The sequence below is a fragment of the Monopterus albus genome, unplaced genomic scaffold, assembly GCF_001952655.1.
Source record: "Monopterus albus unplaced genomic scaffold, M_albus_1.0 scaffold70.1, whole genome shotgun sequence".
NCBI lineage: Eukaryota > Metazoa > Chordata > Actinopteri > Synbranchiformes > Synbranchidae > Monopterus > Monopterus albus.
Window position 1 is genome coordinate 2,072,283 of NW_018127950.1, and position 17,913 is coordinate 2,090,195.

Genomic DNA, 17,913 nt, shown 5'->3' on the forward strand with positions numbered 1-17,913 from the left:
GCATCGGGGCTGGTTGGCTCATCTGTGGGAAGGTGGAGGGAGGGAGGGAGGCAGGAGGAGAGGAAAAGGTGAAAGAGAAGAAGGAGATTAGGTGTTAGAGAAAAAGGTCAGAGGGGAAGGGGTGAGGAAGCAGAGGTTAGGTTAGGAGAAGGTAAGGTAAGGAGAGGTTTTTAAGGGAGAGGAACGATGAGGAACTACAGGGTTACTGTCAGAGACACAACAAACGAATGCACTTTACACTTTCCTTTTCTTTCACCTGATCTTGAAATATAATTCTTTCAACTGCAGAATCAGCACATGCAAGAATCATACTCCAACAAGAGGCGATTCTATGAAAGCCAGACCACAAACACAAACGTTTATGGTCTGAAGCAAACAAAAAAAACAGCTAAAAGGGGTTAAAACCTGTGCAACTGTATCGCCAAAAGAAAAACAATACAAATGCAACCTGACAAAAAGTTACGCATCCACATGGCAAATCAGACAAATAGCTTTCAGATAATACAGTACCTGCGTCTCCTGCTGCCATTAGAAGAGCTAATCAGTAGCTAACAGAGGGGGGTTTTGTCACAGACATTCTCTGGCTTCAAGTTTCAGTTCTTTAGGAAATCTACAGTAGTGTGTGAGCTGACACATAGAGAAACTGTCACAATTCAACAAGTAAAAAAACAGATTACCATGGGTAATAAATGCAGATATTCAGCCGTACTTTTACACCATGGATGAAATCTGAGTGTTTAAGAAGCCAGAGGAATAAAGCAATATTATAAGTCACATAGGCTAAAAGTCTGTAGCACGTTCAGCTGATGTAAAGGGATATGAAACTGCAGCACACACACGCTTGCATGCATGCACACACACAAGACTTCCTTAGTGAGGAAGAGGATTAGAGGCTGTGGTGATATCTGTATAAAGTGAGGAGAAGATGGATGTGTTGCTGACATTTTATACTGCCAGGAGTAAAACGTTGCAAGGTTTGCTCCACATGGAAACAACAGAGGGCAGAACAGCCTCAGACAGCTCTGCCGACCGGACGGACTCTGGCTGAGATCCACACCCGCTGACCGCCATTTAGAACTTTTGAGAATTCTTGCTAGGGTTTCTCAGTTTTCATCCCACACCTGCTTTTGTTTCTTTTTTTATTTTCCTCTCTTTTTCAGCTCTTTCCTTTTCTGTCTGTCTCTCCTTCCCTCTGGCTTACTTCTATCTCCCATCCTGACTCCTGTTGATACTAGAGCCTGGCATAAAGCAGAAAACATTCCCAATCTGGGATGAGGAATCTGCCTGTTTACAGCACGGTCCAGAAATAGCCGGGCTGTGGGTTTAACAAAGGCTGTCATTAACAGGCAGCCAGAGAATGAACTCAGAACCACGAGACAGGGAAGGACCAGCAGAGGGGAGCAACATACCACACCACACTGTTACTCTCTATGTCCAGTGTTATATTATATATAGAACTCAGTGTTCAGAGATTAGAAGGGTAAGATGAGTGAAGAAAAAGGGGAGAGCAAATAAAGGACTAAAGGTGACTAAAATCTTCTTTAAAACTGGCTGTGAAAATGCACCGGATCTCTAGGTTTGGTGAGTTTTACTCTTTCTGGTGCCTTGGATTATTACATGGTCCTATAAGGATGAAACTCACCAGTCTCTTAAAAAGCGCAGTGCAACAAAGCAGTTGGAGTTTGGTTACCACCAACAAAACAAAACTTTTTTTGATACCTTAATCTGAGAAATGTAAAAATGTTTCTCATGTTGTGCAGCTGTCCAGGAACGGCCTAAATAAAACAGGCCCAAACCTTGAAAACTGTGATTTAAATCTGCAAAAGTCAGATTTTGTTGACTCAGTAATTCATCATTTGGTCTATAAAATGTCATAAAAGGGTTAAATATGGAGATCACACTGTCCCAGACATAAAAAAGACTTACAAGATGAACTAACTGCTTCAGTTTTAAAAAGAAAAAATAACTATTACTAAGCCACTTTTGGTATTTGACAATTTTCTATACTTGGTGTTACAGCTGCACTTTGGTCAGTTCAGTGCTTTGACCTGGTTAAACCGTGTTAAACAGCGTAGAACAAATGAATGAGGAAAAATGAAAGAATGAGACTGAGAGCCAGAGAAAAACAAGACAGATCCCAGAGAAACAAGACAGAGGGGACAAGAAGCCTTTTGGAAGCAGAACTGAAGCCAATACAGTTTTGGGCATGGTCTGTTGTGTCCAGGGTCCAGCTGGTAAAGACAATCACAGACTGAACCCCCACACAGGCACACACACCCCTTCATCTTCTAGAGCCGCACTGAGGATAGGAGCTCCTACTGTTCCCCACCACAAAAACCTCCTGGTAATTTACAGATTCATGTTGAAAGACTAAGTGGGTGCAGAGTAAAATACTGCTTCCTATTTTATTCTCTTTGCATTAACTACCAAAACCATCCATCCATATGAGATGTGATGAAACATATTTGACGTCAGATAAACATGCTTTGGTGCTCACTGCCTCACAGATAAGAACAGCAGCAGCCTGTCAAACTGCAAGTTCCCAAACGGGCCCAGATCAGCAAATCTATCAGAGAGATAAAGACATAGAGATATGAAGAAGAAGGAGAAGAAGCTAGTTTTTGTCTATGAGGTGGTTTCAGTTTATGGACATTAAACATGCCCTGGCCTGCAGCTCTGACTGCCTGGTTTCGTTTAATTCAGGCGAAGGTACGAGGCAAGAATGTGCTCTGACAGACAGACTGAGAGAGAGGCAGAGAGATGCCTCCTAATATGCTGATCCAGTGGATTTTCTCTCTTTAAATGACTTTCTCTCGGTGGTTTGGCTCAAAGTTCAACAGTCATTCCCAGCTGGGCCAAAGCCTTAAAATCAGCTGATTTGAATCTGTTTGGCATTAGGGTAAGCAGCGATTGTTTTCCTCAGGCTGTGACAGGGTGATGGAGGCACGGCTTGTCTGACTGACTAACATCATTTGCCTATGGTTTGGCTTAATGTCTGCTCTCCATGTCAAATAATACAAACCAGTATGACGCCTGCAGAGCCCTGTTTTCTTTCAGTCTTTTCTGATCGGGAACAAGCTGAGACATGCCTATACAGTGGTAAGGTGCCCCTGACACCAACATATAGGCCATAACTATACAGTATATGTTCATACACACAGTTGTGGCAAGTAACTAAATACATTTACTCAAGTACTATACTTAAGTACAACTTTGATGTACTTGTCCTTTAGTGGAGTATGTCCATGCACTGTTACTTTTACTCCACTACAATTTAAAAGGGACATTTTGTACTTTTTACTCACTACATTTATTTGACAGTTACTTGGATTCAGATTCTTCAAATAATAAATGATGATGTAGACTTTAATATGGATTAACCACAGAAAGTGGCTAAAAATTGTCTCACTTTTAGCAGCTGTGCTGTTTTCATTCCGCACCAATTTACTATATAGCAACATTATTTTTGACTTAATTATAAGAAATTTTTCTTTGTCATATTTTTCACTTTTGAAAGTTTGTTGAGCAAATGTGGACTAAACCTGCACAGTCATGTAAACAACAGCATCAAATTCTATAATGTTTAAACTACATCGCTTTCTTAGTGGAGTATTTGTACTTTGCTACTTTAAGTACTTAGTACTTCAACTTGAGTAAAAGATTTGAAGTGGTACCTCCACTTATAGGTACTGCTTAAACACAAACACACACAAGCACTGGGGAAGTCAGACTCTACCTCATTACTTCAGGCCTACCTACCTTAGAGGCCGGGGGCAGGTTACAGGATTAGTGAACTCCTGCCAGATATGATTCAAGCAAAACTATTACTACTGTCTATATGACTGTGCTTCGGTATTACCCAACACAAATATTCACTGACAAATACACACACGTGCAGATTCTCAGTGAGAGAATGGAAACTGCTTCTGAGAAGAGCCTGGAGCCTGGACAAGTAGGAAATTAAGGGAACACACACACGCATTCCCCCAAACTCATAATTTTGTCCAATTTATAGCCTTGCATTTCCTCCCACTTAAGCTTTCACTAACATTTAATAAACACTGTGGGCTACATGTTAGAAAAGAGGCATGAAATTTAAAGGTCATTCTGAGGTTTGGTGAAGTAGAAGAGATATGGGATGGAACCCAGAAGCTCCTTACTTACCTATGAAGGGTATGGAGGCCAGAGAGTCATCCTCTGCGAGGAGTGGGGCGAGGCTGCCATTTGGTTTGCGTTGGACTACATCTCCTGTGGAACCAGGAACGGGGGCTGTGTCCTGGGGATCAGGAGAAAACAAAGAGGGTTCTAGCTCATCCACAGGCAAGGCGTAGTGGGGATGACGTATGCCATAGGCATTCCTCCGACCAGTGGGAGGTTTCTGCCTCAGCACTACCTCCTGGCTCTGTGACACCATCTCTACCTGCCCCTCCACTGCCCCTCGTTCCCTCTCGTGGTTTGTTGGCCTGTACGCCTTCTCCTGGGATTCAGGAGTGGTGGAAGCAAGGGGAGACGCTGTAGAAGTGGCGAGATGTGCCACTGTGCCCTCTGGGGGGCTGGTTTTAGGCGTTGGGTTCCAGTTCAAGTGGGGGCCAGAGTATGATGGGTCCTTGAAAGAGTGGGCTTGCTGCATGATGCGGCCTGTCTTACGGTAAAAAGAGGGACTGTAGCTACGGTAGCCCACCGGCTGGTCGTCCATGCTCTGCCCAGGGGGAAGTCGCCGGCTCTGGGGAGCAGTTGGTTGGGGTTGTGCCTGGGAGTGGGCCTGAGTTTTTATCTGTTGGTGGCATTTAGACTGTGACTGTGAGTGTCGGGACATCGGAGGAGCTTGTGCTGCACCGTGATGGCTCCCCTGCCTTGGGGAGGCGTCAGTCCGGGGGGGCAGCTGGGGAGCCTGCTGGAGCCAAGAGGGCCTGTCTGACCGAGATGAGACCAGTCCAGCTGCTGTTCGGTCCAGCATCTCTAACGAGCGGCCGTGGCGATCATACTGGGCCAGCAGGTTTTCAGAGCGAGTTCGGGTATAGTTCGAGGCGGGGTGACCCCTACCTGACCCCCCCTCCCACTCGCTGTATGACCAGTGGGGCTCACCATGGGGTCCTGGTCCTGACTGCTGTAGCAACAGCAGAGTTTCCTGGGAGGAGCTGTGTGGCCAGCCACCTGTCCGCTGCTGCTGCCTCCTTGTTTCACTGAGCCGATCCTGAGAGTAGCTGCGGTGGCGGGTCTGCATGCTGCGTCCTGAACGGTCAGGCAGCTGGCTGTAGTACCAGTTAGAAAGTGCCTGCTGGCAGCGCTCGTTGCGGCTGTTGCTGAGATGGGGCAGGGGGGGACTGGTCCAGGCCGAATTAGACTTGTGTGGCTGAGCCTGCGAAGAGCTGGGAACATGGTGGTTGGGGTGGTGGACTTGTAGAGGGCTGGACAAGGGACCGCCTGATGACGATGACGAAGAGTAGGAGCGCCTCCGGGTCTGGTCCTGAGGCTGCTGGCCAGTCATACCGTACTGGATCTCCTCTGTGCGGTGGGCTGGGCTGCTGTGACCCACACCACCTGGCTCTCCTGCCTGTCCCTCCTGCCAGCTGGCAGGGCTGCCCATAGCAGAGCGGTTGTCCAGGGGTGAAGAGGGACTAGAAGAGCCTGGCCAGCGACTCCAGTTATCCAGCTGGTTCTGGCCCATGGAGGCAGATGGAGGGGATGTGGTCTTGGTGTGTGGGTAACAGAGGGGAGGTGGTGGTGGGAGGTTTTCAGCTCTCCCTGAATAGGGCCTGTTCCCGGTCAGGTAGGCATCCTGGGAGTACGCCTGGAGGGGGGACAGGAGACAGCATGACAGTAAGAAAGCCTGAAGTTAAGGTGAGTATGTGTGGCAGTGATGACTTTAATACAAAATGTGCTCTTAATCAAGTTAGACAACAGTAAATACCATAATCTCTATCAGACAGCTTCATGTTGCTACACATTACACAACAGGTTTTAAACTGAAATAGTCTCTCAGCTCAGTCCTTTTGTCACAGTTTGTCCCCAGGGCCTCAGCCCTTAATACAAACCCATGCTAGCCAGAAAACTGCATGAAGTGCCTTCAGCAAAAGCCACAACACTCACTGCACAGCAGCAGCCAGATGCAAATACACATACAGGACATATATATGTATACTGCTTTTAGAGAAACTTTTACAAGTAACAAGCTTATAATTAACCAATCAGTCACACTGTCATATTTAAAGCATCACTTACTGCACTGACTCGTCTTTATAACAGTGGGAGAATAAAAACACACTTGCTAACAATCCGTTTACCACTTGCAACAGACGAAAACTAAATCAGACGGTCTGAAAACTTTCGAGCTTTACCTAACTGATCTTTGCGTGCACCAGAATCCAAAACCTTTCCTCAGCCTGCGTTTTAAGCTTGAAGTCACCACAAACAGAAACAGAGAAAAGTAGAGGACAAGACAGGACACTAATCCTCAGAAGCACTCCTGACACAACACTCCTGCTGCTAAAATCTGCCGTCCTTCAGTTTTTACCCGCTCTTTCTCTCAGAAACATTCAATCGTTTGCTGTTGTCTTTTACTTTGTTGGTGAGTTTTTTATCTGTTGATCTTCTTCTTTGCTCCTCTCTTGGTTCCTTCCAAACACCTTCTCTCTTCCCTCTCATTCTCTGTCTCACTCCACCCTGTGGGAGTGTGGAGGGAGGTACAGCTCTGCTGATGTAATGCTAGGAATGCAGCAGATACAGGCGTAGCAGCGAGGGGAGGAGTGTGGTGTGAGGACAGAAGAGTTTATAATGTTAAGACAAAGCTGTATAGAAAATCGAGAATCCAATTTTGAGCTCTTCTGGCAGGAATACTGATGCTTCTGAATGTGTGAGAAGGATCACGTAAATCCGGTGATCTGGTTTTGTGTGTTGACATGTTGCTCCAGGTTAATGGGAGGGGTAAGCTACGATGCATGTCTGGTCATGTGAGTGTGCATGGAGCAACCTGTGGAGTGATAAAAATGTGTTGTGCAGTGCATGGGCGTATGAATGAGCACAGGGCTGTTTTTTCATATGCTTCGAAAGTCGGGACACTAGTGGCTTTTGATGAATGTATTTTGTAATCTAAAGGACCTCTGAGTCACTCTCCAGCCACTCAAACAACATCCGCACATTCTCCAAGTGTGACTCGCTGAAGCCTGGTTCAACTCTGCAAACAAGCACAGTTTTCTAAAGTGTCCTTAAAAAAATACTAAAACAAAAAACTTATGTGATTGCGCATGGCATGTATCTGTGTAATGCATAACATGTGTAGGTTAGTTTGGTGGGTTTTTTTTAGGGTAAGGTGTGTGAAAAATCCCATACTCACACTTACCAATTGGAGCACGTCTTCATCTTTTGGCATAATGGAGAGCTCCAACACACACTCACTGAAGAGAGGATAGGAAGAATAAGATAAACAAGAGATAGAGATGAAAAACAGACATGGAGAAAAATGAGAGTTCACATGGTGCCTAAGACATAACAACAGACAAATGTTTATTACCAATAATTAATCACCCGACTAGTTTATAGACAGCTTTAACTAAAACTAGCATCAGTCCTGCTGATGTGGGTGCCACTTACATTGGAGTCAGTAGTCACTACTGGATCAAGTCAGATGCAACTGACCCCCATTTCACTGTCAAAGCCACTAAACAGTTTAGCGTTTCCAATGCCATTTACATTTATCACATACTCTGTTTTTAGTGCCACAAAAATCTCTGGCCTCGTTAGTTTTCACACAGTGAGGTATACTGATTCTAAATTTGGGGACACAAGACCTGTGGTATCAGACTGGATCTGTCTGAGGTTTCTTCTGTTAAAGGGAATTTTTTCCTCCCCAGTTTGACAAGTGCTTGCTCAAGGGTGATTTCTTGAGTTTTTCTCAATAGTGTAAATAAGTAAATAAATAACAATCTCTATACCTTACTATGGAAAGTGCCCTAAGGTGATAGTTGTTGTGATTTGGCGCTATACAAATACAACTGAAATGAAATGGACTGGCCTGGATTTCAGGGTCAGCAACTACCGAGGGTAATAAAATTAAAACTCTAACTTTCAGATAACTATCTAGCAAAAAAAGAAAACATTGACAAGCTTATCAAGATTATTTTTGAATAATGGACTTTAAGATTAAAAAAACACTATGCCACCTCAGTGGAAAGTCTGCAGATGGTTCAGTTAATCAACATAAAGGCACAAAGCGCAGGCAGGGAGGAGGTCGTACCTGTTCTGAATGAGGGCGATCACCTGCGAATACGTCTTCCCTAGAACACTCTCTCCATTCACTTTCACCAGTCGATCCCCTGCAGGACGCAGACATATCATCATACTGAGTGCACCACATTTCACAAGATACATTTCCCTAGGTTGATCTCTGACCTTTTAAGCAGATGCAAATCTCTTGTGATGGTTTTCCAAGCCTGGCCATGGAGAGAATGAGTACAAACCCTTTTTCCCTGAGAGGCCAAGGCTTGTGTTTAGAAACAGGACTACTGCAGGTGGCTATCAAAGTAAAAGTGTCGGTCAGTAATATCCTCATTTACTATACTATCCTATAGACCATCCTATGTTCCACTGAGCAAGGTGTGCCTAATTCCAACAAAACTAAACAAACATGCAGTAAGCTTATCTGGCTGCATTATCTGGCATTCACCATACCTCAGCTTTAGTAAATTAAAATTTCACTTGTAGATTTTATTATTTTACTATTTATTGCAAAAAGAAAAGATTGATGCCCCTAACATGTATTAAAGGGAATATCTTTTTAAAAAACATAAAAAACAAACAAATGTTCTTTGTGGTCTGTTTGTGATCTGAGCTTCCTCTAGAAGACTTTTGTACCAGTACCATTTGTCCCCAGATTCACACTCACTATAAGTGGGTTGGCAAAGCCGTGCCAGCAACATAAAACACAGAGCTGTCAGCACTGCACAGCGTTTTGTGACCTGAAGCCCCATGAAAGACATTAGACAACTTGTATTTGTGTGTTTATATATGCTCACGCTGGCATGTAGCATTTTAGATGTAAAAGATTGCATTTAAATGTACACAGAGTAGTGGTTTGGTGTGTGGGAGTGGACTGCTGCAACACCCGACAAGCACACTTATAGCTCTTTAACTTTCAAATGCTCTTGGAGAACTTGAGTTGTCATACTGGTATCTGTGTTATCACCAGCATTGATGTTAAAAAACAAAAGCCTCATATCTAGTGAAGGATGACCTAGTAAGTAAGTAAACCCCTCTCTACACTGGGCACATCACTGTACATCTGGAGCATCACATGACCGGAGCTGTCTCCAGAAGATTTACAATGCAAATCACTAGGTTCCCCTTACCTGTGCACAGGCCTGCCTGGTGGGCTGGACCTTTTTCTCTCACATTCTTGACAAATATGGTGTCCATAGGCTCCAGTCGACCTTTCTGATACTCTAAAATGACAAAAAAAAAAAAAAAACAAAGAAGAAGAAAAACAAAGTTCAGCAACTGAACCTGCTGAATTTTAAAGACAAATCTCCTTTTAGAAATAAACGTTAGGTTGTTTTGCTGTTTAATGTTAAGCTCTTTTGAGTACTTCTGCTTATGACTTTATAAACCTGTGGAATATACTAATACTTTTCTATTACTGCTCTCATGTGTCTAAGTTAGGTGTAGTGTTGCACAGCGTCCTGTAGGGGGCAGAGACAGGCCATAGAGCAAAGGTGACAGGAGGGAATACAGGAGGTCTCGGCTCATTACGTCATCTCTATCCTACCATTAAAAAGGAGGAGAGCAATAGAGGCCATTTACCTTTTCCGTTTCCATTCTCCTCATCCTGCCAGGAACAGACACAGACAGAATTACTGCTCAGATTCAAGCCACAATAAATATATTTATGGAAAACAACCAGTGTGGAAGGGCTTCAGAGAGACATAAAAAAAACAGGCAAATCACTGTAACAGACAAACTTAAAACAGCATTATTAATTAACAAAATTCTAATTCCACTGTGAAAAAATGGACTAGGGAATTTATTTAGACTGATTATAAGATAGGAACATGTGTGTTATTGTAGCTGGCCATTTAGTATCTGACAATGTGGTGATTGAAGCAAAAACAAAGTCTGTCACTGTTTTCACAGGCAGATTCAGGGTTTACATCTTGAGGGACACAGTTCCTCAAATATGATACTGTCTTGAGGGTTTTTATTTTACAGCATCATCACAAATAAAGGTGCTCATGGTCCAGGTTTAAATAATGAATTGTCAGTTCAAAGTCTAAACTGTCTTGCCAAGCAAAGCAAGACTTGACAGACTAGTTTTGAATGTTTTCACATAAAAATTCACCTGCATACATTTACCACATCACTACTCCAGTGTCTGATATCTACATCTTCAACAGCTCCAGATCAGGGGTGGAGTTCCTAGTAACCTGTTACAAGTTTCCCACAATGTCAGTGACATTCCTGGCACCTGGAGCCAAGTCTGTTTGTTTTTCAGTGCAGCCCAGATACAGACTTTCAGGTTAGACAGTCTGCAGGTAATCACGACATCACTGGGGCAAACATATCAGAACTGAGTGGCAGTGCTAGTGCTAGCTAACTGATAGCTGCAGCTTGTCTGATTACCTACACACACACACACACACACACACGGGCGTTCTAAGCTGAGTGGACAGTTTGGGGTTAGGGGCACGGTGGGCGGGCTGCTGTCCGGCTTTATGCTGCGCTGAGTGGGCTCATTCCAGGCTCTGCATACAATGATGGGGGGTTTAGAGGCAGAGAAAAGAAAGCTGCCGGCCCCAGAAGGGAGCTCCAAGCTGGGGACGTACACCAACTAACCAGCCCAGGTCTGAGCACATCCAGGACTGACTAGGAGATAGAGAGACAGGCACAAGCCACTGTATCTTGGTCAACTACTGAACACAGCTGTTCAACACCTGTACATTTGGAAACAGCTGGTAAAAGGTCTATACATGTACAAACCTACTCATCCCAATGCTTCTGCAGAATATAATAAAACATTGTACTCTAACTAAAAAGCACATTTTTAATCCAAGCTTCAGTATATCAAATTGAAGTCATGGAGAAAAAGTGTCACAAAAGTCTGTTTCAAATTGCAGCAGGCACAAGTTCCACAAGGTTGCAGGTGCATTGAGAGGGAGAGAATGAGCAATCCTGGACACAGTAGCTATTTTTGAAGAAATACATGAATCCTGATGGGACCTTTCCTTTGCATAATATCACTGAAAACTTTTGAAGACTTTCAGGATCTGCAAACACAATGTAATGAACTCCGCAGGCCTCTGATAATTGGACACCATGAGGGAAATTTGGGTGATTTCTACAAAGGTTCTTCGATAAGAATGGGTGGCTCTGTCACTCTGTTACCATGTGACCCTCATGGCAGAGGAGACGAGGACAGAACCAGGTCCAAAGGCCAGCAGTGGGCCTATTGTCTGGGGCTGGCCTGGTACGGCCTGACCGCCAGGGAGTGGTACTAGGCTAAGACAACAGATCTCATTCAATCTGTGTTCCTATCTGCAGCTGCTGGATGGTGGGGTTGTAGAATAATAACAGCGGACTTGTTTCAGCTGGCTCAGCCCACCCCAGCCTCCATACGCTCAGTTTCACATCTGGAGCCGTTTGCCCCCACACCTCAAAAAGCTAAATAACTCGCTGGTTCCAAAACACCAGAACAAACATGAATTCAACAAGAGCTAAAAAAGGCCTGTGAAGTAAACACTGGGCTGTCTGTGTGGGTCTGGAAGAGCTTTTCATACTCTTTAAAATATGAAATAATGCTGTTCATTACAAGCCTAGGTTTTTTATTCTGTCTTCAAATCTTGTTGCCCCTTCCTTTAGTAACATTTGTAACAGCTTTGGTTTGTTCGGTCTGTTTAGGCTCGTTCTGTCCTGCTGTCTGAGTGTTCATTCTGTTCAGCAAACCCTCGCTGACCCTCGGCTGCAACATGACCGATTTTATTTGGGGGTGGCTGTGGCTCAGGAGGTAGAGCGGGTCGTTTCCTAACCGGAGGATTAGCGGTTTGATTCCCGGCTTGTCCAGTCAACATGTCGAGGTGTCCTTGAGCAAGACACTGAACCCCCAGTTGCTCCCGGTGATGTCACTGGTGTGTGAATGCGTGAGTGCTTGGGAGTGCGAATGGGTGAATGGCCGAATAATGTGAAAGCGCTTTGAGTGTGCTGTAAAAGCATAGAAAGGCGCTATACAAGTATAAGACCATTTATCTCAGAAATCAAACTGTGTTCAGCAAGGCTTATGTAAACCCTTTTAAATGCCAGCTAGGATCAAATAAAGACCATGTGTGTTGTAAAAATAAGCTTGGAATATTAAAAAGGGCTTAACAACAAAATATAAGACCTCTACATAAAACTGTATACAGTGTATTTAATGAAATTCTAAATCTTGAATCTTGACGCAAGACTTTCTTGAACTTATCAGGGACCTGTTGATATATATGGGTCTCACCGTGAGGGTGGTGTGCAGGGCGGACTCTGGAGGGTAGACAATGAAATGCCGTAGCGTGAATCCAAATCCCTGGGAGTTCTTACGGAGGACCAGAGTCCGGGGACCTTTCCAGCCTCCGGCAACCCCCTCTCTTCCTGCCCGGGTCGCCATCGGCGGCCGAGGGTTGTCACCAGTTGAGGAGAGACCATCCCTCCACCCCTTAGCCTGTAGATACACAGACAGAGAGATTTAGAGAAATGATCCCCAATGGTAAAAAAAACCTGCTTTTAGACACAATATATTGTTAAAGAATACAACAAATAGGGAGATTTTGAGCATAAGAATAAATTAATTATGACACAGGGTCTTTGGACTGATAATGTTTGGTGGCGTCACAGTGGAGCAGTGGTTAGCACCGTCACCTCACAGCAGGAGGGGTCAACCTCATGGCTGACTGGGTCCTTTCTGTGTGGAGTTTGCATGTTCTCCCCCCAGCCTGTGCGGGTTTTTTCTGAGTACTCCAGCTTCCTCCCACAGTCCAAAGACATGTAGGGTAGGTTATCTGGTGACTCTAAACTGCTAGGTGTGACTGGTTGTCTCTATGTGCCCTGTGATAGACTGGCGTCCTGTTCAGGGCGTACTCCACCTCTGGGACTGCGTCTGCTTGGATCAGCTCCTACTGTTCTTTCTTAATTAGCATTATCACTGAAGAAATATTCCCATTTTCCAGATGCAACACACTTTATGATTCCCTGGAGATGCACAAGGTAACTCTACAGTCAGACCACAGGCCAGGGCTGTCAGAGAATGGGTACTATCTTAGCAGCTTCCTCACGCAGTCCTCAATGTAGCTCAGAATCAGGTCAGTCATTCACGCCACCCAACCACAGAATAACAGTCCATAAAGATGCAGGGGTGGGGGAAGGACCTAGTCGAGACAGGACCAAGGAGGGAATGTAGGAGTCCAGTTCTGACGCCACTGGCCTCAGTCTTGTGACATGGAAAGAAGGTCCACACAAGAAATCTGAACTCTAAGTGGAGAATAAAGGCAGATTTCCACCCAGTCCTTAAATATCTCATTCCTCCTGCAGAACAAATAACCCCAGCAAGCTCAGCTGACAGACACGCGTGAGAACTATCACCATCATGTTGCCTCAATGACCCACATATGTCACTCAAACACAATCATCTGACCAAACAGGCGGAATGAGGAGGAGGAGGAATCATCACGTCAGCTCAGAGGTCAGGTCTGCTGTGGGCTCGGTTATCTCCTCACTATCAACCTTTTATTGGTAAAACCGAACTCACTCAGCTCTGTCTTCATGACTGAAAAAACAAATTCTGTGTGTCAACCCAGTCTATCAATCAACCAACGCTTGAGAATTTTGTATTCATTTTTGAAAACATTCACACTGAAAAATGCTGGCATGTAAAATTTAGACTATGAATTCATACAAGATGCAAATCAACAAACAAACAGCACCTCAGTGTACAACAAAGAGACATGTCTACATTGCCAGTGTGGTTTTGTGTGCGTGTCATTTTAAACTGCATTTTATCTGCCTGCATAACTGGGCCTAAATAAACCAGCAAGCGTTGGATTAATACTATGATTTATGAGTAAAACAACAAACTGGCTAAATTGCTGTGTATTTCTTCAAATTCTGTGGTTGTGTTTTCAGTGTGAGAATGTGTGTTTTTACGTTAGGAAGCCAGAGGTGAACACGTCGAGGCTACAACACTGACCCCCCCAAAATGCACACCCCATGTTTCACTTCCTGCTCCCCTTCCACACACAGATACACACTGATATAGAACAGACACACACACACTTGACCTGGCAGGCCCATATACGGCCACACAACAACAGGAAGTGGCAGGCTGGAGGCAGGAAGTGGGGCAGTGTTGCAGGGTGGGATAACCAGACGCTAGTATAAATATAACCGCTCCGAGCTCTTACCCTCCATCTTGGAGGCACTTCCACTCCCTCGCTCCTCTTTCTCCTTCCTTCCTTTTGCTTTCTCTCTCCTCCCTTCTACCTCTTTTGTGTAATGGAAATCCGGCTGCGCTGACATTTACCACACATTTTCTTCCTCCTCTACATTCATATTCCATCCCAGGAAAAAGAGACCACAAATAGATTTCTTTTTGAAATAATTCTCAGTTTGCACACGCATGCTGAGGAAAACTATGTTCTCTTCAGCGTGTTCAAATAAAGTTTTGGCCAATCTTGCTCAAAGTTTAGACTGGCATTTTAAACAATATAAAGTAACCCCTTCTCAAAGAGGAGAGCAGCATTAAGAGTGCGAGGAAGCTGTGGGAGATTGTCTGGGGTGTCAAATTAAAATGATGAAGAAAAAGAAAAGGCCAAGCGTTAAAAAAAGAGGAAATGAAAGAGCACAAGGGTGAACGGAGGAAGAGGCAGGGTGAATTCCTCAGAGGGAGCGGTTTGGATTCGACAAGTTGAAACACACACTGTAACTGTCAGAGGAGGGGAGGGAGCAACGAGAGACGTGAATGAGAGGAGAGGGATGAGGAGGATGTAGAGGAGGAGTATCAGGGCCCAGCAAAGGACAGGCTCCAGCACGCTGGTTTCGACCGCATGGCCCCTCCCGGCACTGAGAATACCAAACCCTGTGATTACCCAAAACACACAGAGTTTGACTGGGTCTCGGAGCCAGCGTCATTTCCCACTCGGCTGTCTGGACTGTTGCTCGGCCATTCTTCTAAGTCTACAGTTGACTGTTTTCCCCTGAAGCCAGAAAAACTCCTCTCTCGTACTTGTCACCTTGATATGATCACACTGCCTCCTTCCACTTTAGTTTTCACGCAAAAGCAAAAAGATGATGCAAACTTGCTGACATGCACTGGCCTTTGCAGACAGCTGGACACTCAGTTTAACCAACTTGGAAATGTTTTGTCTGTGGCGTTCAGGCTAAACTTGACTTCCTATGCAAGCTCGGGACACAGACAAGGGAAACCTCATTCTTGTTTTGCTGAAAAAAGAAGCCATTTGGTATTTCCAGCTCTCCTACTGGGAATTTCTACAGTTTAACACCATTTCTTTTCATAAAATCTGGATGTATTCTCTCCAGTTGGCAGTAATTACAATAACAAATAAACTGCCCTGGGAGATCCCATTACCACCTGAAGACAATGTCGTTAAAAACACACACACAGCAGCAAGCTGTTCCCTGTGGATTTGCCTGATGTCAAGTAAGCCACACATTGAGATGCATGCCTGAGGATGTCCTGCTGACAGGATTACACCACCTCTGTATTTTAGAAATGTAAATCTATAAATCAACAGATTTTACTTGATAGAGAAACTGCAGTGCCAAACTTTAAAGCTCTGCTCTGTCCAAGTATATAAAAGTCAGTGGTAATCTTTTGACAGCACTTTATTTTACAGGTCTATAAATTCCAATTTATTTCCAAATAATTTCCTAAGACATTTCAGAGAAAGAACCCTATAATTTGGTACAAATTATAAGTGAAATGGAGAGTGATTTGTTGGTACACTTCCAGTTATTTCTAAAAGCTTGAACAAACTTGAGGCTTTTATCCAGAGGACAGATGGTGAACTGCACATGCAAAGTGTGAAATCTGTGAAACCACACATTCAGCATATATGAAGAACACCATTTCCAATAAATAATAGCAAATGTTGAGTGATGAAATTAATGAAAATTAATCTGGAGGCCAATGCTAAACGTAACACAACTCAGTAGACAAACTAAAAAAAGACTCTCAAGCCTTTGTCTCTATTTCTCTGTAAAGACCAAACTACATAGATCTTTACAGGAAACTTGCAAGAAATGATTTGAAAATATTAGGCCGCTAAAATAATGTGTTTCCAGTAACAATAGAGGCTTTCTACACTATGATATCTTTGTCATACTGCAGTCAGAAGTGACAGTGTAGGTGTTGTACACACACACACACACACACACACACAGACACACCTCTCCTCGCTCAGTCCAGAGGTAAAGCAGTACAGAGGAATGCAGTGACTGTCGGAGAGCCTGCCTCCTGCTAAAACCCCGGCAGGGCAGAACAATAATGCGCTTTTAAACAGCTGAGAGCTGCAACCTGTTTGAAAAGTGGAGATTTACGGCTGTTGCAAATGCTGACGAGCCTTTAATCCCGATACCCGGAGCTGTCTGCTCCCTGAGCTGGGCTGCCAAGAGGAAACAGGAGAGAAACAGAGACAAGTTAAACCATCTCATCCTGATAAAGCCTGGACTCACCAGCCACAGGGAGGGAGCGCTCTGCCACCTCTGCAGGTCTAGATGCAACCTGGGAGATGCATGATGTGTGTCTGAATATCCTGCTGTGCTCTGAACAACTGAGGATTCAAAATAAAGAGCAGCACACACAGCACAAATTCCTCTGGAATTTACATAACAAAATGCTTTCTGAGCCATGCATGTGGGCCTGAGTCTGTGCGTGTGTTTGTACACACCTCTGTGCCAATCTGAATACAGCTCACAAACCAGTTTAACCCCATTGTCAGTTCAACCAGGTCAACAGGTGATGCAATGTCGGTTGAACAAGGTTTTCCACTTGAGGAGCAAATGCATTGTATTCTTCTTTAGTCTGAGTGCAACCTGCCTGTGGATTTATTTTATATGTGTGATGGTCATTTTGGCTATTTAGATTCAAACCCACAGGCACAGAAACATTTCCAGGAAGAGTTGCAGTTTTAGAAATACCGGTACTTGTACAGGATGACTTGGGAGCCCAGTGGGCAGAGGCATGTGGCATGTAGTTAGTGTGTGACGTGGTTCCAAATCTGTCCTGGGATTTATTTTTAGCCCTGTCTGGGGAAAGTGCCACATAAAGCTTATCAAATTATGATTTATGTGTAATTTTGTAGAAAAAGGTCGTGCTGACAATGTCAATGTGACCAAAATGTTTCCTTTTACACACTGTCACCTTCTGACGTGAATGAGGTGGATCCTTTTTGGGATCTGAGGAGCTTTGGTACAGCCATGCTTTAATTGTCTTTACAGACTCTGAGGGAGTGTTTCTAGTCACAAGGACAGCTGTGGGTAAGTGAACGCAACACTCTGCTCATTGCACAAAGATGGAAGCCGATACTGTGATCCTTCGCTCACCACGGAAATCTCAATGATATCACAACAAACAAAAATCACAGGCTTATGATCTGACACAGAGATGGAGAAACTGCATGATGCCAAAGCTGTGAGCATGTGGAAAAGTACTGGCATGTTGGCATCAGACTGGCATCACCGATAAGAGATGGTGACAACCCAGTGGCTGAAAGGACTGTGTTACATCCTGATTTCCAGTGTTTGTCTCAGGCTGTATGGCCTCCTCCTCCCCCAACTCTCACATTCCTGATTATGGCATTTCTCAGCTGTGTCAGTGAGTTAGGGGGGGATGGTAACAACCAGGAAAAAAAAGGGAAAAAGAGACCTAGTATTCCACATAAATGC

At 44.3% G+C, this 17,913-nt stretch overlaps 1 protein-coding gene across 8 annotated transcripts in view; it reads right to left on the reverse strand.

Annotated features, from left to right (window-relative positions):
• The window catches only part of arhgap23a (Rho GTPase activating protein 23a), a 47,543-nt gene that overhangs the window by 11,997 nt on the left and 17,633 nt on the right, over window positions 1-17,913 (reverse strand). For 6 of the 8 annotated variants that reach the window (XM_020605424.1, XM_020605422.1, XM_020605419.1 and 3 more), the window contains exons 2-7: window positions 12,473-12,676; window positions 9,796-9,820; window positions 9,345-9,437; window positions 8,234-8,312; window positions 7,340-7,394; window positions 4,165-5,791 (exon numbers count right to left, since the gene is read on the reverse strand). In XM_020605424.1, coding sequence (XP_020461080.1) covers window positions 4,165-5,791; window positions 7,340-7,394; window positions 8,234-8,312; window positions 9,345-9,437; window positions 9,796-9,820; window positions 12,473-12,676 — 2,083 coding nt within the window. Of the gene's footprint in view, window positions 1-4,164; window positions 5,792-7,339; window positions 7,395-8,233; window positions 8,313-8,388; window positions 8,495-9,344; window positions 9,438-9,795; window positions 9,821-12,472; window positions 12,677-17,913 lie in introns of those variants that run through there. The other 2 variants (XM_020605421.1, XM_020605425.1) reach the window with 2 other exon arrangements.